General features: G+C 40.8%; 2 protein-coding genes across 4 annotated transcripts in view; one reads left to right on the forward strand and one right to left on the reverse strand.

Moving 5' to 3' along the window:
- The window catches only part of LOC121571592 (SPRY domain-containing protein 7), a 53,923-nt gene that overhangs the window by 15,034 nt on the left and 15,644 nt on the right, over positions 1-23,245 (forward strand). Inside the window, exons 2-3 of one of the 3 annotated variants that reach the window (XM_041883135.1) lie at positions 9,726-9,787; positions 21,773-21,889. In XM_041883135.1, the coding sequence (XP_041739069.1) occupies positions 9,775-9,787; positions 21,773-21,889 (130 nt within the window). In that variant the 5' untranslated portion in view covers positions 9,726-9,774. Of the gene's footprint in view, positions 1-9,725; positions 9,788-10,817; positions 11,430-20,739; positions 21,602-21,772; positions 21,890-23,245 lie in introns of those variants that run through there. The other 2 variants (XM_041883136.1, XM_041883134.1) reach the window with 2 other exon arrangements.
- Positions 18,181-20,557, reverse strand: LOC121571590 (tripartite motif-containing 13-like). The gene is given in 3 exon segments (XM_045212129.1): positions 18,181-18,201; positions 18,203-19,351; positions 20,065-20,557. Coding segments are annotated over 3 exon segments (1,203 nt in total). The 5' UTR covers positions 20,098-20,557.

Raw genomic sequence — 23,245 nt, forward strand, 5'->3', positions numbered from 1 at the left:
CAATGCAACAAAAGTCAGTAGTTGTGAGCATCATATGCAGCCCATATCATGCTCACTACCGTAGTTTGGTTTCGCAAATGTTCTCAAGAAGTGATCCTAAAGTTAGCAATGCAGCATTTGCAGGAAGTAGACAAATTAACACAGTGGCATATGCAACATTTTTAAATAATCTGCATCAACAAAAAATGTAGCCTAATGGATATTTTTGGATGTGAAATATTGGTACTAGCTCTCTCATTGCCGAAAAAATGAATTTATCTGCCCTAGTATTAGTCAGTTGAGCCCGGTAGTGAAACAAGTGTTTGCGTAGTCCTAGAACGTTAATATGACGTTCAGTGAGTCATCATTCTGTGTTCTCAGGCCCCTCTGGCAAAATGGGCTCCCACCCCCATTTCCTGGTGGAGTTGTGCCTCCTCTCTGCTCTCCCGGCCTACGTGCTCTCACGTGTGGTAGCCAGTCTATAGAGAACCACCCCAAGCAGCACAAACTCTGTAGTATTTAAATTCACCAGGATGCGAGCAGTTTTTTTTAGAGGTTTTACATTTTAGTAATTTAGCAGACGCTCTTATCCAGAGCGACTTACAGTTAGTGAGTGCATAATATTTATTTTTTTCATACTGTTTTGTTGGTTATTTTCCAGGGCACTGTCGCAGAGTTTGGTTCCACAACTCTGCCATGTCAAAGGCAGGTCATAAAGAGGCAATCATGGTGCCTCCCTCATAAAACAGGATACCACTTCACAAGTCCTGATAGTTTTTACTCTTAACAGGTTCACTGTGGGGAATTTATTTTTTTGCGGACTGGTATTATGTAAAATGTAGCATTTAATTTTTTCCCCCCAAAGTGTATGGCTACTGTTGGGATGTCACAAGTGCTTATATCATTTGAAGCATACGAAGTTGCTTCTGTCATGCATACATTTTCCCTAACAAGTTTTGCATTGGTGTCAGTCTTTGCATAGGCCACAGTGCATCTTAGTGTCACATTTGCACATGGGAGATTATTACACCTGCACCTTCTACTAAATTAAGATTCCTGTAGTGTAGGCCTACTAAAAACGATCTCAGGTTGGTGTGATGGGCAAATATATTAAAGTCCTAATATTTTTATACTGGTGAAGTGGAAATGCCACTTGTATATCAGTGAGGGTTTTGGAAAATGTTGTTCAAGTTTGTGCAGTTTTCATATTTAGTGTATATGTGTATTTATATATCTCACACAGTGCCTTCAGAAAGTAGTCACACCCCTAGACTTTTTCCACATTTTGTTGTTACAGCCTGAATTTAATATGGATTAAATTGAGATTTTGTGTCACTTGCCTACAGACAATACCCTATAATGTCAAAGTGGATTTATGTTTTTAGAAATGTTGACTAATTGCGTCAAGTATTCAACCCCTTTTTATGGCAAGCCTAAATAAGTGCAGGAGTAAAAATGTGCTTAAGTTGCATGGACTCTCTGTGTGCAATAATAGTGTTTAACATGATTTATTTTTATGACTACCTCATCTCTGTACCCCCCAAAAAAGCAGACATTGAATATCCCTTTGATCATGGTTCCCACGGGGGGCCAGTATAAAAAAAATATGTATTCACTAACTGTAAGTCGCTCTGGATAAGAGCGTCTGCTAAATGACTAAAATGTAAATGTAAATGTGAAGTTTTTAATTACACATTGGATGGTGTATCAATACACCCAGTCACTACAAAGATACAGGCATCCTTCCTAACATAGTTGCCGGAGAGGAAAGAAACTGCTCACAGATTTCACCATGAGGCCAATGGTGACTTTTTAAAACAGAGTTTAATGGCTGTGATAGAACCAATTTGACAAAGCTTGAAGATTTTTTAAAGGGATAATGAGCAAATGTTGCCCAATCCAGGTGTGGAAAGCTCTTAGACTTACCCAGAAAGACTCGCTGCCAATGGTGCTTCTAAAAAAGTATTGACTCGGGTGTGAATACTTACACTACCAGTCAAAACTTTGGACACACCTACTCATTCAAGGGTTTTTCTTTATTTTCACTATTTGTTACATTGTAGAATAATAGTGAAGACATCAAGGACATTAGACCGGTGGAAATGTGTCCTTTGGTCTGGAGTCCAAATTTGAGATTTTTGGTTCCAACCGCCGTGGCTTTGTGAGATGCGGTGTAGGTGAACAGATGATCTCCGCATTTGTATTTCCCACCATAACATTTACAATTTGCAGACGCTCTTATCCAGAGCGACTTACAGGAGCAATTAGGGTTAAGTGCCTTGCTCAAGAGCACATCGACAGATTTTTCACCTAGTCGGCTCGGGGATTAGAACCAGCGACCTTTCGGTTACTGGCACAACGCTCTTAACCACTAAGCTACCTGCCGCCCTGGAGGAGGAAGTGTTATGGTGTGGGGGTGCTTTGCTGGTGACACTGTCTGTGATTTATTCAGAATTCTAGGCACACTTAACCAGCATGGCTACCACAGCATTCTCCTGCCATACGCCATCCCATCTGGTTTGGGCTTAGTGGGACTATCACTTGTTTTTCAACAGGACAATGACCCAACACACCTCCAGGCTGTGTAAGGGCTATTTTACCAAGAATGAGAGTGATTGAGTGCTTCATCAGATGACCTGAAGGAAAAGCAGCCAACAAGTGCTTAGCATATGTGGGAACTCTTTCAAGACTGTTGGAAAAGCATTCCAGGTGAAGCTGGTTGAGAGAATGCCAAGAGTGTGCAAAGCTGTCATCAAGGCAATTTGAAGAATCTCAAATATAACATATATTTAGATTTAACACTTTTTTGGTTACTACATGATTCCATATGTGTTATTTCATAGTTTTGATGTCTTCACTATTATTCTACAATGTAGAAAATAGTAAAAATAAAGAAAAACCCTTGAATGAGTAGGTGTGTTCAAACTTTTGACTGGTACTGTTAGTAAATTAGCTACTTCTGTATTTAATTCTCAATAAATTTGCAAACATAAAAAAATAAAAATTAAAATTCACTTAGTCATTATGGGGTATTGTGTGTAGATGGGTGAGGAGAAAAAAATATAATCAAATTTCAATTCAGACTGTAACAACAAAATGTGGAATAAGTCAAGGGGTATGAATACTTTCTGAAGGCTGTATGTATGTGTGTGTATGTATATAATATATATAATATATGGTACTGTGCAGTGCAAAACCTTTTATATCCTAGTAACTATTGCTCACAGTCTGTATGGAAAATGTGTTGTGGTCACTAAAGCTGTAATTCTATGGCTTTGCAGTGCGAACACCTTATGGTGGTTGTATGGATGTGCAAGACTGTATTCAAGGTATTAGTGATGCCTATGAAAACGAATCACTCATTACATTTGAACTAATGCTGTCTGGTTGCACCATTAAGTTAATCCTCCACAATAAGTTTGACTCCATCCTATTGAAACACATGGCGTATTTAACAAGTCACTTCAGGCTAGACTTAAGGGAAGCTACTGGTAAATATGGCTGCCCCAGTTACTTAAATATACTCATACTCACGGAATATTATGTAGTAACATTTGAAAATATTATTGTCCTTTCTAGCTTCAGCCTTCCAGTTAGTCTTTTCACTGTGTGTGTGTTTCTTATGTATTTTTTACACTGGTTGTAGTCAAACGGGCACAAGCGGTCCTTGAGCTTAATTGCGTAAAAATATATAATTCATATTGTTTGTGTATGGGTGCCAGTCCACAAAACTGTAAGATGACTATGGGAATATCTCAAAGTAGACGCACTCTCTCTTTTTTCAATTTCATTTGATGTCAGTCAGTCAACCGCTTGGGGGAGATATGAGAATGTAACCGTAGTGTGGCACTCTGCTGGGCCTCTTTTCCTCTGGGTTTGGGGATGTCTCGTGATGTCCCCACTCCACCGGCCCCCAGCATCACAAAGCGGCATGGCCCTCTTTACACGTCACAAATAGGAACTGTGGATAAATGCATACAAATTTTATTTTTGTTTCAATGCGTGTGTCTAATGTAGTTATATTTTGGGTCCCTATGCAAAACCTAGCTTGTGGGATGGGGAGGGAGGGACTGTCAAAGGACTTGAATTAGTGGGAATGCATTGCAGAACAGCTTAACTGTAAATTAGGGCTTGTGTGTGAGTTTAGACACTTGTCAGAAGCGAGAGTGAGTTTTGGCCCAAGTGTGTTGATAGGGTGCACTGTGTGTTGATAGGGTGCACTGTGTGTTGATAGGGTGCACTGTGTGTTGATAGGATGCACTGTGTACGTGAGAGTGCTTTGGAAACACTAAGGGGGTGTGTCTCTTGAAAATCCACACACCCCTCTCTCTTCCTCTTTCTCTCTCTCTCACACCCCTCTCTCTTCCTCTTTCTCTCTTTCATACACACTGAGCTTGGATCATAATCTCTCTCACTGCTGGTTCTCTGGCCTGCTCCTCTCATGATGAGATGATGACTCATGTTGATTACTAGTGTGACATGCGTTGGTTTCGTGTCACAGTGTTTATGGCCGGGCGAGGGTTGTGATGGAGCTGCAGTACGTAGGGTAGTTTCTCTGTGGGTCCGGTGCCGAGGAGGCGTCGGTCAGGACGTAGCTCTGAAATGGCCGGCATCACACTGCTTCTGCTTTGTCTACTTCCTGTTGATGGCTTTTCTGGCCCTGCAGTGGCTACAGTGGGGAGATGGCAGCAGCTCTATTGAAGTGGTGAGTAGTCAAGAGAAACACCTCGTTTTAGTGTTTTGGTAGTCAACCAAGTTTTGTGTACAATGTACATTCATGTGTTTGGTTTACCGTACAGGCAGGGCAGGTGTGTGAGCGTGGGATTTTCTGCAGTTCTACACTGGGATGTTTGCTATGTGAGGTGTGTGTGTGTGTGTGTGTGTGTGGCATGCTTTCCTCCGCAGACACATGCTGGTCATGGGAATAGTTGTATGGGAAGCCCTCTCCCTAACCTTGACTGGATGTCTCCCCCAGTTCACTATACATGCATCTGGACTGGTATGTAGAGTTGAGATAAGGCTGGTTGTGTGACGGTTTTCAATTGGGTTTTATGTTTACCACATACAACCGGGTTTGAATTTTGTTCAATTTTGTTTACACCTCTTCTGTGTTATCAGATGGCCGGGCTGCCAGGCTTTTTTCCTCCTCCTTAGTGTTCTCAGTCCTCAACACATTAATTGACTTTAAAATATATTGTGTGGTGGTGTTCCAGTTTTTTGTTTTTTTTCTTTCTTTTCTCCAGTGGTGTGTTGGAGTGTGAGAAGGGCCCTACAGACCCGCCTGACAAGGAATGGGGAGATTGCACACTAGACTGATAGATTGGTGCAAACCTGTAGAGAGAAGCATGACTCTGAGGTCACTCACACGTCTCCATTAGTAAAGTCGTGTGAAATGAACAAACTGTGTGTTTGTGACTGTGTACCTTCTCTGACATTGGTGTCGTGCAGAGGGAATCCCAGTCAGTCAGTCTGTCAGCCCTGTGGTCACTCTGCCTGCCTTGTGCTCAACTGGACGTGTGTTGGACAAGTGGGAACGGGGCTGCTGGAGTTTTTGCAGGATTAACACCCACAACTGCATGACTGGTGTTTCTATGGCTTAGAAGGGTTCCTATTTATAGATTACAGGCCTGGTGTAAATTACTATAAACAATCAACTGAACCTCTACCTCCCTGCCTGCACACACCCCTGTCCAAAACAGTTACTTTTGGCTAGTTACTCACCACATCAAACTATACTATTTTAGGGAGAAATTAACTCTCTAAAAGACATGGATACACCCAAACCAAGTGTGGAATGGTCAGCCTTAAGTCCATAACCATTCTATATGAATGCTGAGAATTGTGATTTTGGTTAAATGTAACTGGATTTTGGTAGTTGGTTTCTGTTAATAGTGATTTATATGCTGTGTATAATAATTTCTCTGTTCAATTTAACAGAGTGTCACAAATGTGTGTGTGGGAGAGGGATAGAAAGAAATGTGCTTGTAGGGTGTGTGTCATAATTGAAGTATGATTCAAATGTAGGCCTATGCAATCACTTTCTAAAATGTTACAATCTCTAAAGTCAAACATTCGTAGATAATGTACAAGAACATTCTTCCATACACAAGTACCCAGATGTACTTCCAACATCAGTCTAGTTACACCATGTTATGGTGTAACTAGACTAAAGTTGGAAGTACATCTGGGTTCTTGTGTATGGAGGGATGTTCTTGAAAATAAAGCCATTGCTACTGAAATTGCCCTATTATATTAGTGAAGTCTTGTTAAGATGTTTCTAGTGTGCCATTTTAGTTGTATGGGAAGGTCTGCTATTCAAACCTAAAATCCTTTCCCAGAATGTAATATCAGGCTTCCATAAGTAATTTGAAATGTATTTAAATGTTTGGTACTAGTTACTGCCTAAACTGAATTATAATATGACTGCTTTTTATACTCTACAGTATTGTGCATAAAATCCTCATAACCTACTTAAAATAATAAAATAAAAAGGATAACTTTTCCCTCAACTAAAGTCTGGATGTATCAACTCTATCAAATGAATTATTTAAATGACTGAATCATCTTCCCATAGAATAACAATAAATCAAAATATTTGAACATTTACATAAAACAATTATTGTCAGTACAGTTTAGAAACTCATTAGACATTTGCCATATAGCCTACACAACATATATGCACATAGCAGAACAGAATTTTGTGTTACAACTGAGGCTAAACTAAGTTTGCACTTGACAAGAGAAGGGTTTGGGATAGGTGGGGGTGGGGGGTCTAGAGCGTCGTGCCCCTGTGGAAGGGGGTCACTCGACCTTTGCCCCCAGGGTCAGGTGACTCTGAGTTGATTGTTCAGGGTGTGTGCCGTAGGAACAGGTTAAAAGACTGAGGAGCAGAGGCGACAATTGGAGAGAGCAGGGAAAGGTTAAAGCCATAATGGTGTGTGTGTGTGGATATTGGGCTGTAGTGACACCTGGTCAAGACTCCTCTTGGCCCACTGACACAGTCAAAGGCCTCATTCACTCACCTGGTTCATGTGAGTTAATTTATGATTTTTCATAAAGGTAAAGAGAGAGCAAGAGAACCAGAGAGGGAATGTCTCAAGGAGTGGCAATGGTTGTGTGTGTGTGTGTGTGTGTGTGTGTGTGTGTGTGGAGTGCACAAGGTTATTATTTGTATTTAAAAAAAATATCAAATCAGGTTAGATTTATTTTTCAATCAACTGGGAGAGTGGGAATGCAATTAATTTAATTTTAAAAATATGACATGCTTGACTTGAAATGTAATCAATTGATATGAAGTATACTGTATACTGTAGTTGCTGGTGTGGAAAGTGGGTTAAGGTGGTACAGATTGTTTGTTTAATTCTTTATTACAATGTACATGAGTCAGAAGCATTAATATTATTCAGGCAATAATTAACACTTCCCGTGTGTGTGTGTGTGTGTGTGTGTGATTGTATTTATATATTGACCAGAATACACCTTTGCTACCGCAGACCTTCAATTGAAATATTCAATGGATTTTCACTTTTAATTTGTGTTCTAGATAAACCACTATAAAACTTGGACCTTATTTTTCTTGTTTTCTTGTCAGCATCATGAAATATAGGCCAGTTGCAGTTGAGCCCCCATTCTAAAATCTCTTTTGAAAAGGGACATATTTAAGTGACATATCTAGAAGTCATTTGTGGTTTGTTTTGCTGCACATTTAGTTGTCAGTGGCTATTTAACTAATTCTGAGAGAATTTGAATGTGAATTTGTGTTCAGTATAAGGGAAACAGAAATCTATTAATCATTAGTTTTCTTGCGTGTCTTTTGACCCACCTTGTCCAAATGAATATTTGTGCCTCGGAGAGAGAGAAGGAGAGTGTGTATTTGTGTCCCTCGCTCACACTCTGTCCTGGTTAAGTACACGGGGAGCCTCACTGTTCTATGAACACTTAGCAGAACACAATGGAGCAGGCATTATCTTTGTAACCCAAAAGTACTCAGCCACTGAACACCCGGGATACTGCCATCAATGATCAACCCTATCTCCTGGTCACTTAGCTTTTATATATCATACTTACCATGGAGTCTTGTACGAGTGTGAAAAGTCTTCAAGTTGTGCTCACCAAAATCTAAGATCTGAAATGGTAAAAAATATGAAATACTGAAAAGATTATACTTATTGTGTGTGTGTGTGTGTGTGTTAGGGGACCATAGGACGCAATGATCTGAAATTCTAATAAATTAAAACATAGCCTATCAGCTGTTAGTACAATTTCACCTTGCAATATTTTTTGGGGAAATTGCTAACTAAAGATATTATTTCTCATTATATGGTATAACTTGAGTGAAAAATGTAATCCTGTGAGAAAATACTAGGCTAAATGTCTTTTTAGCTAACTGGCAGTGCTGCTGTTGTTAATTTAGAAGTTGTGGTGTAATGTAACTGTGTAAGATGCCAAATGTGTTTGTGTTCACTTCTCTGCTCCCACCCTGTAATACCGGGGCCCATCTCCCGACACAGCACTGTGTTAACACTGGGTTATTTCCTTATACACCCACAGTTGTGTCCAAGATGGCGTCATTGTTTGTTAATCATTATAAACACCTGCTTAGGGAATAAAAGAAACCCACATTATCCGCTCTATCATTTCTGATGTATTTTTCCTAATGCTTTATTTTAAGCTCTGACGACGTCCAGTTGTAATTCATGGCGATGGACTTCATATCCTTAGGTTTTGGATGCCTCTGTACACACAGATTTGTGGTCATATTTTTCATACACTACCCAGTCCCCTTCTAATGATAAGTTACACCAATCATTTATGAAGATGCTATTGCTGGCTGGCCAGGGGGGAGTGGATCATCAACTAATAAATGGTCTTCCAGACGTACCTTTTTTTTCTGTTGGTGACGTTGATCAGAGTTGTTGAATTGTGCCATAGTGCATTAGTGATATTACCAGAGTGGTTATCGGACCTGATCAAATCAGCAGAAGCAGGCGATATTTGGAAACTAGGGTAACCATAATTGTGCCTATGATGCTAGTTAATACCACACCATAACGGTTGTGTCACTTTAAACCCTGTTTGTCTGTTGCTCTACCTTTTCAATAGGTTCCCCTTTGACCAGATGGAAGTTTTAAGGATGTTTCATTCCAACAGCAGTCAACCATGGTTTTCTTTTCAGTAAAATAAATGTGACTTAGCAGAGTTGGGGACTATTCTTTTTTGATAACTGTCCAGTGACTTTGACATTGATTTGATATTTATGTCCCTTCGTTGTCATGCTGTGGTTCAGTCTAATAGTACCTATTTTCTACTGATCTTGGGGGGTATAGTGAGTAATAATTCTGAGATCATTCATTCTTGAACTGACTGAGCACTTTCAAAACGGTCATTTTCCAGAGGTATAGAAATGGTCAGATTTGTATTGCTGAATAATTAAGATGTACATCTCTGAGCTTTAATATTTGTAATTTTGGGAACAAAATGCTGTATGAAGATGAATTATATTTACTCTAACCCAAGTCTTGGGGGCAGATTAATAAATGTTGCAATATAGTTTAGCTAAGTAAAACTGGCCTGATGTGTGATTGAAACCGCATCACCCCTTCAATTTAGCTGATCCAGTCTCAACCTGTGTCATAATACATACACACACACGACTTGTTATAGAAGAGAACAAAAGTACAACCTCAGTACTTTGCCTTTTTATTTAGCTAATTATTTACCTCCATCCTCTCCTCTGCGCTTTTCAGATGGTTGGAGAGTCGTGGAGTTCCCTTCAGCCACGGAGAGACGATCTGGATGCTGCTTTCGGGTGATTCCTCACAAAACTTGAACAAAAAATACATTTTTTTTTATTGTCACAATGTAATCCATAAAATGGTCCTTTGGAGGAAGTATTGTTGGCATATATTTGACATTTGTATCTAAAAGCATATTTGAGAAATAATCAATCCAAGTTGGCATATTTATGACATTTTGGCCCTACCCAAACACCATAACTGTTGATCTATATGGGGCACAAACGTAATCTTGATGTCATTTAAAACCTCTGTGTGCTCTAAAATGAGTAAAACATTGAATTATGCAAGATGTAAATGTACATTTATTATATGATTTTGAAAAGTCTAAAAAATGGTCACGTACTCTAAATATTTCTCATATTTTGTGTTTTATGGACTGTTTTACAGACACAGAAGGTAAGAGTGGGATCTCAGACTTTTTAAGGTATGACTAAATATATGTGGGGTATGTTGAACTCCATTCTTCCTATTGCGAGTACAGAACAGCAGAGTTCAGTACAATACAGTAAATTATACTGTACTCTGAACTGTACTGACCTATATGCTACTGTACAGTACTGACCTATACTTTTCTGTAGTGAACTATACTGTACTGAATGCTACTCTGCTCTGCTGTTCTGTACTGGCAATAGAAAGAATGGAGTTCTACATACCCCCACCCCACATATATTTGGTCATAACTCAAAAAGTCACAGAGCTCCCACTCTGTAACCTTCTGTCAGTAAAATATGAGAAATTGAAGTGGCTATATTTGTGATATTAATTTTCATTGTTTTCAAAATCGTATATTAAATGTACATTTAAAATTTGCATAATTAAATGTTTTACTCATTTTAGCGGACACAATGAGGTTTCAAATGACATCAAGATGCAGTTTGTACACCATATAGATCAACAGTTATGGTGTCTTGCAATGCTCCTGGGTAGGGCTGAAATGTCAAATATGCCAACTTTGATTAATTATTTCTCAAATAGGCTTTCAGATACAAATGTCAAATATATGTTAACAATACTTCCTCCAAAGCAACATTTTATGGATGAAATTTTGTCACAATCCAAAAATGTCCCTTTTATTCTAGTTTCATGTGGAATCACCTTTCTTTCTCTGACATGAGGGGGAGAGAGCGAGTCAGAGGATGAGGGTATGCAGGAGAGGGAGCTAGAGTTGGAGAGGATGTGTGTGTGTGTGTGTGTGTGTGTGTGTGTATGCAGGGAATGCTGAGGGGAGCGAGAGGTTTGTGAGAGTCAGAGGATGGGAGTGTGTGAGGGAGAGATGGAGCTGGTTGTGGTGGTGCTATAGCAGCACAGAATGGTTTGTGGGTTACACAGAGATGCAGGCCGTACTGTGCTGCCGCAGTAACGCCTGGACAGACGGCCATCTGTGGAACCATCCGGAAGAGTGTGTGTGGGATCCACCTGCCTCGTCACTGGCTGCCTTGCTGTAGCAGCACGTAAATATTGGAGTTAAAACTACTGCTGAAGCCTCCAGTATTGAACGTGCTGCTGAAGCAAAGCTGACCGCTTACCACCGTTAACTTACCGAGAGTCTGCATGCATCCGTCCCTCTGCCGCGCAGCGCAGGAGAACCGTGCACAGGAGGGGGAGAAGACACCGAATGGAGAGGGACGCTGTGTGTCGTCATCATTATGACAGGTACAGAATGATTAGGTTAAGCAGTTGATTTTGTCCATTTTACTTTTTTACAGGTATGTTGTATTTTATAGTTCATTGTTTTGGAATATGTTCATATATTTGTATATACATTGTAACATTTTCTTTGCACATTAAATCATGCAAAGTAATAATGTAGTTGGCCCATAATGGGTGTTTTGTATGTAAATTGTTGTTTAGCATTTTCTAATAAACGTTTTGAAATTATGCAAGTTTTCCTTTTTTTTTAAAAAATATTCTCACTATATTAAGTTCGCACTTCGCAGTGCTTGAAAGTTACCGTACAACAATAGACTATTATGCTATTTTCACGCCAAATGCTAATTATTATATCTCCATTCACATTGCGCTTATCTAGAGAAAATCCAACTATTGAAACGATACAAATAAGCGACGTGATTTCTCAATTGACCGTATATTTTACCTCAATGAAGGCTGTAAGGTGTATAGGCCTGTTGCACCAGCTCTTGGTAAAACGTTTTACTGAGCTGTAACAAAATCTATACTTTTTCAACCGCCTACAATGCCTTTTTGTGGGGGCAGAACACACATTAGAACCTTCACCTTTACACTGCTGAGCCACAAGGTTTCAAATCAAATCAACTGAGCATTATTTTGGTAAAGATAGGCCTTGAACAAGAGCTGGTAAAACGAAGTACCCTCCTAGCCGCACTGCACGTAGTATTGTCTAATGTACATCCATTCAGTTTGAATGATTAGCATATAGGCTATGTGGGCCTATTCGGGTAAATTTACTTTTTGATTTCTGGGAATATTACCACTAATTTCCAGCTGATCCATTTTTAATGTAAACGAAATGTGTATAATAATTTAACCCTAATTTCGAATCTTTTGGGGGTGGTTCCCTATTTTGACAATAAATAAAAAATGAGGTAGAGAAAAATAGCCTTATTTGGCTAACTGAGTAGAATTTGGCTATTGGCCTGTATATTTTAGCAGGCTATGGGCTACAGAAGACTCGTAATCTTGTCCAAAACCCATTGTGGCTCGCCTAAAATTAGCCTATTATATTTCTAGCACCAGGCCTGTGTCATCGCCTTCCAAACAATCGTGAATGTTACCTGCGAGTTTATCACACCGGTCTATAGCGGTAAGGTCACCGGCTAGGCTTATTGGGACTGACAGATCTGGGGCTAATCATGGGCAGAAAGGCATGCGATTTATTTTTTTGCTATACTGTATATGATACTGATGATAGGTCTAACTTTGATATAGGCCAGTGATATTTTTACGAGCCCGTAGCCTACGAGTTCCTGCAAGGCCATGCATGGTCACACTCGCCAACATGCAATCTACCGAGAGGCTAACACTTGATCTATACTTTTCTGTCAATGTCCTTCAGATTATTGTGGCATTGCAATGCTCGATCAGCCTATTATTCGCTGACATTTCACCTTTCCTTCCAGGGAACTTGGCCAATTTGAAATGTCCCAATGATATTCCTTATGTGACCATTCTATAGACCTGTAGCATGCCTATTTTATCATACATTTAAAAGAGGATAGTCTACATTGACTATATATTGTGCCAGCTAGCATAAACAAAGCAATTTGATCAATTCCTATATAAAATAAATTGTCACACATGGCATAAACCCCGTCGCCTGTTATCAAGATGAGTCCCATTATCTATCACTTGTAGCCTAAAATCAAATTATGAGATTTTAAGGCGAATGGTCAACCACCAAACCACGCCCTATATTCTATAGTGTGTATTTTGTATTATTGTGAAACTTCAGCAAATTGATTTCATAGTCTCTGGCTTGCCTATAACATGCTTGATTTTTGTAGCCTCTACCAAGCTTTCAACGTGAGCGAGGCCTGGAAGCCGAGGCTACCGTTATTGTGACAAGCAAATGGTGCAGAGCGCGGCAATGCCAATTGAAGGGAAAAGGGCTTATCACTTTACATTTTTACATTTTAGTCATTTAGCAGACGCTCTTATCCAGAGCGACTTACAGTTAGTGAGTGCATACATTTTCATACTGGTCCCCCGTGGGAATCGAACCCACAACTCTGGCGTTGCAAGCGCCATGCTCTACCTACTGAGCTACACGGGACTTATCACTCGCTACAATGGACAGATAAACGCAGAGTCAGGATTTGCATGGTTTATGCGTGCATATCTTATTTTAGGCTAATTCTGACTTTGTAAAGCAAGATGTTAATTAAGTATAATACACAAATACACACGTAGGCCTAGCCTACACACATTTCACTATAGGCTACCATCCCGAAATGATCCGCCTCCCACACGTTTTTATAAGGCTATTTAAATCATATTTAAACGCTACATATGATACATTTTTGCCATTAAATGCTTAGACTAAATAAAACTTAATTGCTAAATTACTTCTACAGACCTATTTCGGGTATCGACAATGGCGAGTTTTTCAGGGGAGTTTACTTTATGCAGGCTGTGGGTGTATAGACTGCTTTACTCTGGTCGAAAATAGTCCTATGCATTTATATTTTACTTCCCAAACTTTGTCACTGCACATAATTACCGAAAAAAACATTGCAATTTTAATTAAGGGTATTTAAGGGTATTTTCTCTTAAAACTATTTTGAAGAGCACCCCTTTCTTTGCCATGACTTTTCCATGCTTTATTTTGTGAAATTATTTGAGACTATTTAGTGAGAGGCCCTAATTTTACGTCTGAAGATGAAGTGCCTTTGAAATATAAAATAACAAGTCTGTTTGGGGAAGTTTCCGCCACGCATTATAGCCTCTCGTTGCGCGTTTGGTAAAGGCTACCAATCACTTGTTTAAAAATATATTTTTATTCTGGTAATTAAATGCGCATTTATTTAAGTGCGCAGCTGTTCCTTCATATAAGACTCATTATTTTACTTTAGAAATAATACAATTCACTAGTCAGACTCAACCTAAGCTATTGCATATATATACATTCTTAAACACCTGATGTTCATCATATAAATTAAATATCTACATTTGGTCGATAACATTTTTGGGGTCTAAATACGACTTAAATGGCCCTGTTTTATTGTAAAGGAAGGCCTATCTGAGCCACAGTTCTGTTGATTGCGCAATTTGCGCACCATAGGCCATTAGGGTATAGCCTATGCTATTCCCACGGAATGTTATTCAATATGTTGAATTTAGTTGGATTTTGAATAATTCATAGGAATTGTTAGAAAAGGATGGTTATGTAAGATCGTTTTGCATGCAGGCACCATTTCATCACATCATGTCATCACCCAATCTTTTGGGTGCATTTAGATGAATTGATTATGCCTAATTATATAATATATAGGTATTTTTGCATTTGTTTGAAGTCTTATTAGTTATATTATTAATTGTTATTATAGGAAAGAGAAAGACCAACTTTACATTTTCATCCCTTATTTGCCCGGCAACAGTCGGCTATATATATACGTGCCATGACGTTGGTCCTGAATTGTGGTCAGCGCTTACATCATAGGTTCATGACAGGTTTGTTGTCTGATCCTGGGATTTCCGTCAGGATTTCGTTCCTTCAGAAAAGTCAAAACTGCAGGACATGACCAATGGACGTTAATGTTTATTGGACCGATATGGATGCATTGCCGCAATTTTCAATTGAAACGTTGTAGGCCTATGACATGGTTTGCTTTCTATAAATTGGAATACTGTGAGCTAAACAAAAAATTGGATGAGTTCTAAGAAGTAAGAATTGCTCTTCGTGATCCACTTGCAACATGCATGACCTGCATAGTTGCCCAGTGTAGGCAAACCATGGCCATCTATGACAAGCTGTGGCATTCAAAGTTGAGCACACATTGACATTCACTGGACTGGGACAGTTGATTCAATCTGTATTTCATCCCAGATGTGTAGGCTATAATTAGTTGTTGTGAATGGAATTTGAGAATTAGATTAGGCCTATTATTGCCTTTTCAATTTTGAAAAATAAAAAGTCCCCATAGGCCAAAAAAGAAATTGGCACTGTGTTCATAACGTATTCCTAGGCCTAAAGGCCCCAAAACATTTTTTAAATAATAAATTAAGTTGTTATATAGCCTAATGTGATATTTAGACAAACCAAGCTGATGTTTGTATAGTTACGCAACATTCAACCTTGCCCCCCGTGGAGGTTAAATCGCGCAGTGATGACGGATCAACAAGGAAGGCGAGCATCAAACAAGAATTTGGAACGCCTGAGCGAGTGCATGGCATTTCATAATGTCAGTATTTCATCTCACTTGAGCAGTGTGCGCATCAATAGAGGAGGCTTCACTTCTGATGTTGACCAGAAAAGTTCAAGTGCGTAAAACAGCCGGGACAATTTTGGTGAAACTCCCTCAGGTCACTCAAAAATAAAGATGATGAAAAATACCAAATTGAAGTTTTATTAGGCAAAAGATGAGGCTGGTGACACGGTATGAGGCGTTATGGGCCGTTATGACAACTCAACAGACTGTCAGTAAACTTAAGGCAAAAATAAACCAAACTCAGACATTCAAACTAGGTGTAAATATTAGGCCTTTGCTAAATAATCTAGCCTATGGCATGTGCATATTAAAGTAAATAAAGATCATGAGGTGACTCAGGCTATGACCTGTGGTTGTCAGTGTTACTGTGATCATATGGCTTGGAGAAGGATGGATGGTGCTCCAGGACAGAGCTGCTGCTTAACATTCACCAAACAAGCTGTTCTCAAATCTGACAACAAAAGTTTTGAGAATGACACAAATATTAATTTTCACAAAGTCTGCTGCCTCAGTTTTTATGATGTCAATTTGCATATACTCCAGAATGTTATGAAGAGTGGTCAGATGAATTGCAATTAATTGCAAAGTCCCTCTTTGCCATGAAAAATGAACTTAATCCCCCAAAAAACATTTCCACTGCATTTCAGCCCTGCCACAAAAGGACCAGCTGACATGTCAGTGATTCTCTCGTTAACGCAGGTGAGAGTGTTGATGAGGACCAGGCTGGAGATCACTCTGTCATGCTGATTGAGTTAGAATAACAGACTGGAAGCTTTAAAAGGAGGGTGGTGCTTGAAATCATTGTTCTTCCTCTGTTAACCATGGTTACCTGCAAGGAAACACGTGCCGTCTACAGGCAAGGATATTGCTGCTAGTAAGATTGCACCTAAATCAACCATTTATCGGATCATCAAGAACTTCAAGGTGAGAGGTTCAATTGTTGTGAAGAAGGCTTCAGGGCGCCCAAGAAAGTCCAGCAAGCGCCAGGAATGTCTCCTAAAGTTGATTCAGCTGTGGGATCGGGGCACCACCAGTGCAGAGCTTGCTCAGGAATGGCAGCAGGCAGGTGTGAGTGCATCTGCACGCACAGTGAGGCGAAGACTTTTGGAGGATGGCCTGGTGTCAAGAAGGGCAGCGAGGAAGCCACTTCTCTCCAGGAAAAACATAATAAATAAATAAATAATTGGTCATTTAGCAGACGCTCTTATCCAGAGCGACTTACAGGAGCAATTAGGGTTAAGTGCCTTGCTCAAGGGCACATCGACAGATTTTTCACCTAGTCGGCTCGGGGATTAGAACCAGCGACCTTTCGGTTACTGGCACAACGCTCTTAACCACTAAGCTACCTGCCGCCCTAACATCAGGGACAGACTGATATTCTGCAAAAGGTACAGGGATTGGACTGCTGAGGACTGGGGTAAAGTCATTTTCTCTGATGAATCCCCTTTCCGATTGTTTGGGGCATCCGGAAAAAAGCTTGTCCGGAGAAGACAAGGTGAGCGCTATCATCAGTCCTGTGTCATGCCAACAGTAAAGCATCCTGAGACCATTCATGTGTGGGGTTGCTTCTCAGCCAAGGGAGTGGGCTCACTCATAATTTTGCCTAAGAACACAGCCATGAATAAAGAACGGTACCAACACATCCTCCGAGAGCAACTTCTCCCAACCATCCAAGAACAGTTTGGTGACGAACAATGCCTTTTCCAGCATGATGGAGCACCTTGCCATAAGGCAAAAGTGATAACTAAGTGGCTCGGGGAACAAAACATCAACATTTTGGGTCCATGGCCAGGAAACTCCCCAGACCTTAATCCATTGAGAACTTGTGGTCAGTCCTCAAGAGGCGGGTGGACAAACAAAAACCCACAAATTCTGACAAACTCCAAGCATTGATTATGCAAGAATGGGCTGCCATCAGTCAGGATGTGGCCCAGAAGTTAATTGACAGCATGCCAGGGCGGATTGCAGAGGTCTTGAAAAAGAAGGGTCAACACTGCAAATATTGACTCTTTGCATAAACTTAATGTAATTGTCAATAAAAGCATTTGACACTTATGGAATGCTTGTAATTATACTTCAGTATACCATAGTAACATCTGACAAAAATATCTAAAAACACTGAAGCAGCAAACTTTGTGAAGACCAATACCTGTGTCATTCTCAAAACTTTTGACCGCGACTGTACTGCAATAGTGTTGATTCTCGTTAGTATTGTATGGTTGTTCTGTTTATATATCCTATATAAAATGATACTAAATGCATGATACATATGTGCTTGTAAATACTTGAATAGCTTTCTAGTGTTAGCTATAAATCTACTTAGGCCTATAACTTTTACATATAGGCTTTCAATATCAGACTGCTGCAGCTTGCTTCTGATCCAAAAATAACACATTTGGAAATCTAAAGCAACCTACGACGTCCAAGAAATTCGCCAGTTGTGTTTATGAGGCATTCAAGAAAAACGCCAGTTGTGTGAAAGAGGGTCAGGATACATTTCAGCCACGAACCCACCAGGCAAACGCAGGCATCCACTACTTCTCTCCAGCACTGCCACGCACCGGTAGCCAGCTCCAGCCAGCCAGCCAGCACGGGCAGGTAGGCATGGCAGAGCAAGGAGACTTGGGCTGACACCGCGGTCAGGCTGTCCGGCTGCAGAAGCACCAGGACGCATAGTAACAGGCACACAACAATCATGATGACTCTCCCCAGTGTTCTGCCGCCGACACGCCGGGTCGTTGAGCTATACGCGCTACTCTCGTGCGGGACCGAGAGCTTGTCCACATCTTTGAGCTTCACTGAGTCCCAGTTTTTGACGTCGAAGTTCCGGACCAGGGGACCGACGTCCATGTCTCTCTGGGAGGGGAGCGGCGTTTCCCAGACAACGCGCAACCTCTCCCTGAACTCCTGCATCTGCTGGAGGAAGCAGAGGGGGTCGGTCACATTCCTGAAGGACTCAGCGATGCTGAGCGCGCGCCTCTGCTCCTCCAATGCAGCGCTTAGTTTGTTGATCTCGGGGTCGTAGGCTTGCATTACCACCAACTTCAGCGTCTCGAAATCAGAGAGGATCTCGTTCTTTTTGTGGTCCAGGGTGCTGATCAGTTTGACGAAATAGTCTGTTACTTTCTCTGCATCCCTGGAAACCAGCTGGAGTGCCTTTTTCTTACTGGCTTCCAGTGTCTCCAGGCAGGTTAGGGTATCTGCTCTGCGCCAGCTCTGGACTCCCTGGAACAGCTCCTCAAATGCAGCTTTCTCCTGCTCATATGCGTCTTCCAGGGCACAGAATTGATGTCCTTTATGGTCGCCAGTTGTTGCGCAAAATCCACAAATAAGTTTCAAGTCTGTGGCACAAAATATATTAAGCGGTTGACCACTGTGATGTTTGCACAGGGCCATCCTGGGTAAAACTCTGATCTTGTTGTATTTCTCCACGATTCCGCGTAACGAGTAGTTGATCTGGAGGGTGTTTATGCCATTTTGAGGGGTCTCCTTGCGGCAACTGGGGCATTTGAATGGGGGTCTCCAAACGGGTCCTCGGTTGTTCCCCTCCAGAATCCCCTCCAAGCACTTCTTGCAGAAGCTGTGCGAGCATGGCAGAACTCGGGGGTCCTCAAAGAGACAGCAGCAAATTGGGCAGGTGAGGTCCTCCTCTAGAAGCTCCATGGTGTTCTGCAAAAAAATAAACAGACAACCAGGATTGAGTGGAGAACTAATCGAAAAGAATAGCTCAAAACACTATTAATCAGTCATACCCGTTTGTTTATCTACATCACCCAGCAGCGCAATGATTCAGAGCCAGTGATGGTGGAAATGCACATCACTAGAATCACGCACGACAACACTTTGGATTAAACGCACGGAGTATTCAACACAGCGACTGGTGTAAAAATTCAGCCACCGTCAATAGGAAAAGGAGAAGCGTCGATGTATCCGCGTAAAATATGAAAATAGAAAGCGCAGTGGAACGTCATGCTAGTTGCATTGGCTATTTGGCTGAAAGACCCTTCGCCACGGACCCTATTTTGCCTATGTTCAACGACCTACTTTTTAGTGTTCACACTAGACATATCACGCAATCGTTAAAGTAGCACGCACAACACAACCGTTTCATCCAACTGTTCTATATACAGATGAGATGGTAACGACTAAAGTTCCCTGCCTCAACGGTAACAGCCCGCTGAAACGTTTCCTTAGCAGTAGAAGCTATGCTACATAAACACAAACTTACACTTACGATTACCACTCAGTATAAACGAGTTGCAGTGTATAATTTAGATCACACGCAAGTATGTCCTATTGGCAAGTTATTGAGGATGGTTATGGCAGCTTTTGCAGGCGTAAAGCAACATGCAACTGTACCCAAAAAAATAAAAACAACTCACCAGCTGCTGAGACGCACAGTGCAACGCAATCATAGTGCTTGTTGCTGTGCAGACTTCGCCCTTTTCCGGGAGAAAATATTAACCATTTCATGGCCACAGTGCTACACTGTAGCGAACCTTCCAGCTCCAAATAGCGCGCACTATAGAACGCGCCCGATATAAGGGGCGCGCAGAAAATGAAACCATCTCAGTGATATTAATGGACAATGGTTTCACGCACACATTTTTTAACGTTTCACAAACAAGATGCGTTTTATTTTTCAGTAGGAAAAATGCAGAGGATCCCTGCAAATTGGAGTGGGGAGGGGGGCTGTTGCTATGCAAAACATTACAGCATGAAAGACTGTCACAACCACTAGGTTCTTAGTCACCCTGCTTTTGATCACTGTCTCTATCACCCCACTTTTATACATCACTATGAAGTTGTAATGATAATCTATCTATATATTTAAGAAATAATGCACGAGGGGGTGTGGTATATGGCCAATATACCACTGCTAAGGGCTGTTTTAAGCACAATGCAACGTGGAGTGCCTGGATACAGCCCATTGCCATGGTATATTGCCCATATACCACAAACCCCGAGGTGCCTTATTGCAATTATAAACTGGTTACAAACGTAATTAGATCAGTACAAATAAATGTTTTGTCATACCTGTGATATATACGGTCTCATATACCACGGCTTTCAGCTAATCAGCATTCAGGGATCAAACCTCCCAGTTTATAAATATATATATATATATGAAGTTTGAACATCAGGCATGTGAGTTTGCATTGTAAATTAATGTTCAACCCCACCCATGCTCAGTGCATAGATACAAAGTAGCTTATTGGAAATGCTCTCAAAAGACTTGGTGATAGGCTACTGAAAGGGCTCCTTTAAATAAAATAAAAATTGACTCATTACATATAGGCCTACCCAGCAACAATAGTGGTGTTCATTATAGGCATTTCCCCTTTATTTGACAGGAGATGGAATTGCCACTCCACACATGATCATGCCATGTGTCCCAATGCTTGACACATTGATAACCAAAAGCTACTAAGTCACGTGTAAAAAAATACTTTGACCTTGATTTTCTTCCCTTGTTTCCATGCCATCAGGAGCCTTTGCGTATCTTCGCAAGCAATGTGATTGGACGCATTTCAGAGGAGCGCATGTATGGCTCATGTCACTGTGGTATAGCTCCCACCAGGTGTCCCTGTTTCATTATGATGGTAGCTTTTCTCATGAGCTCCTTCAGAGCTCGTTGACTTCGTCGATGTGACTCTATTTCCGAATAATATTTCAGTGCAAAGAAGGTTTCCACTAGTTACCACAGCCACAAATTGGCTATATCGTAAAATTCATTAAAACTAAAATGTGCTTTTTGGTCTTAATTTAAGGTTATGACTTTGTGGCTGTGGTAACTAGACCACCGTGCAAAAATGGCTGCAATGTTTACGTGTTGTCTGGGATGCTGGGGAGATGGGGGAACGGGGCATATTCCTCTCAAAGAAATGCCCACAGTCCAGTTAGACACGCATCATATGGGTGAGAGGCAAAAACTTTCCGACGGTTGTGTTTTAAGCAGTAAAGGCCGGGCTGGTTAGCCTAGCTTGGCTAACAAATCAACGTAGCTTGCTAGGGGTCTAACGTCCAGCTGGATGTTTTCAGCACGGCAGTCGTAAATAAAATATATATATTGATTTTTTTCTCCTACAGGCACGGATGTAGTCATAGTGAAGAGTGGCCGGAGGATATGTGGCACCGGGTGTTGCCTCGCCAACGCTCCCCTGCACCAAAACAAGAGTTACTTTGAGCTCAAGATCCAGTCAACAGGTAAGTAAATTATTGAAAATGAGTCCATACTGTCCACCTGTCTGTCCAGTGGCGATTTTAGCATGTCAATCTTGGTGGGGAAAACTCCCATAAAAAAAAAAAAATGCATGCCAGCAAAGCCACTACACAACACTAAACAATACATTAATTGCACTATAACGGTGACAAACGGTGCCCACAAATTGTTAGGGCCTACATAAAGCTGTCCCAACAGCAGGTGCACCACCAAGTCAGAACAGTAGGCTAAATTATGAGTGTTAAAGGGACCAAATTATTAGGGCGAGGCACATTCGCTACGAACAGCTAACTACACAACATACACTTAGAAATCCTGCTCCAGAGCGCTCAGGACTTCATACTGGAGCGAAGGTTCACCATCCAACAGGACAACGACCCTAAGCACACAGCCAAGACAACGCAGGAGTGGCTTCGGGACAAGTCTATGAATGTCCTTGAGTGGCCCAGCCAGAGCCCGGACTTGAACCCGATCTAAAATCTCTGGAGAGACCTGAAAATAGCTGTGCAGCGACGCTCCCCATCCAACCTGACAGAGCTTGAGAGGATCTGCAGAGAAGAATGGGAGAAACTCCCCAAATACAGGCGTGCCAAGCTTGTAGTGTCATACCCAGGAAGACTTGAGGCTGTATTCGCTGCCAAAGGTGTTTCAACAAAGTCCTGAGTAAAGGGTCTGAATACTTATGTACATTTAATATTTCCGTTTTTTATTTTTAATACATTTGCAGAAATTTCTAAAAACCTGTTTTTGCTTTGTCATTATGGGGTATTGTGTGTAGGTTGATGAGGGAAAAAACTGTTTAATCCATTTTAGAATAAGGATGTAACGTAACAAAATGTGGAAAAAGTCAAGGGGTCTGAATACTTTCCGATTGCAGTGCTTTCAGAAAGTATTCACGACCCTCGACTTTTTCCACATTTTATTGTGTTACAGCCTGAATTTAAAATTGATTAGGTTTAGATTTTTGGTCACTGGCCTACACACAATACCCCATAATGTCACATTGTAATTATGTTTTTCGATTTTTTTTACAAATTAATTAAAGCTGCAATGTCTTCAGTCAATAAGTATTCAACCCCTTTGTTATGGCAAGCCTAAATAAGTTCAGTAGTAAACACTTGCTTAACAAGTCACATAATAAGTTGCATGGACTCACTCCGTGTGCAAGAATAGTGTTTAACATGATTTTTTAATGACTACCTCATCTCTGTACCCCACACATACAATTATCTGTAATGTCCCTCAGTTGAGCAGTGAATTTCAAACACAGACCCAACCACAAAGACCAGGGAGGTTTTCCAATGCCTCACAAAGAATGGCACGTATTGGTAGATAAAAAA

The sequence above is a fragment of the Coregonus clupeaformis genome, chromosome 40 (genome assembly GCF_020615455.1).
Source record: "Coregonus clupeaformis isolate EN_2021a chromosome 40, ASM2061545v1, whole genome shotgun sequence".
Classification (NCBI taxonomy): Eukaryota; Metazoa; Chordata; class Actinopteri; order Salmoniformes; family Salmonidae; genus Coregonus; species Coregonus clupeaformis.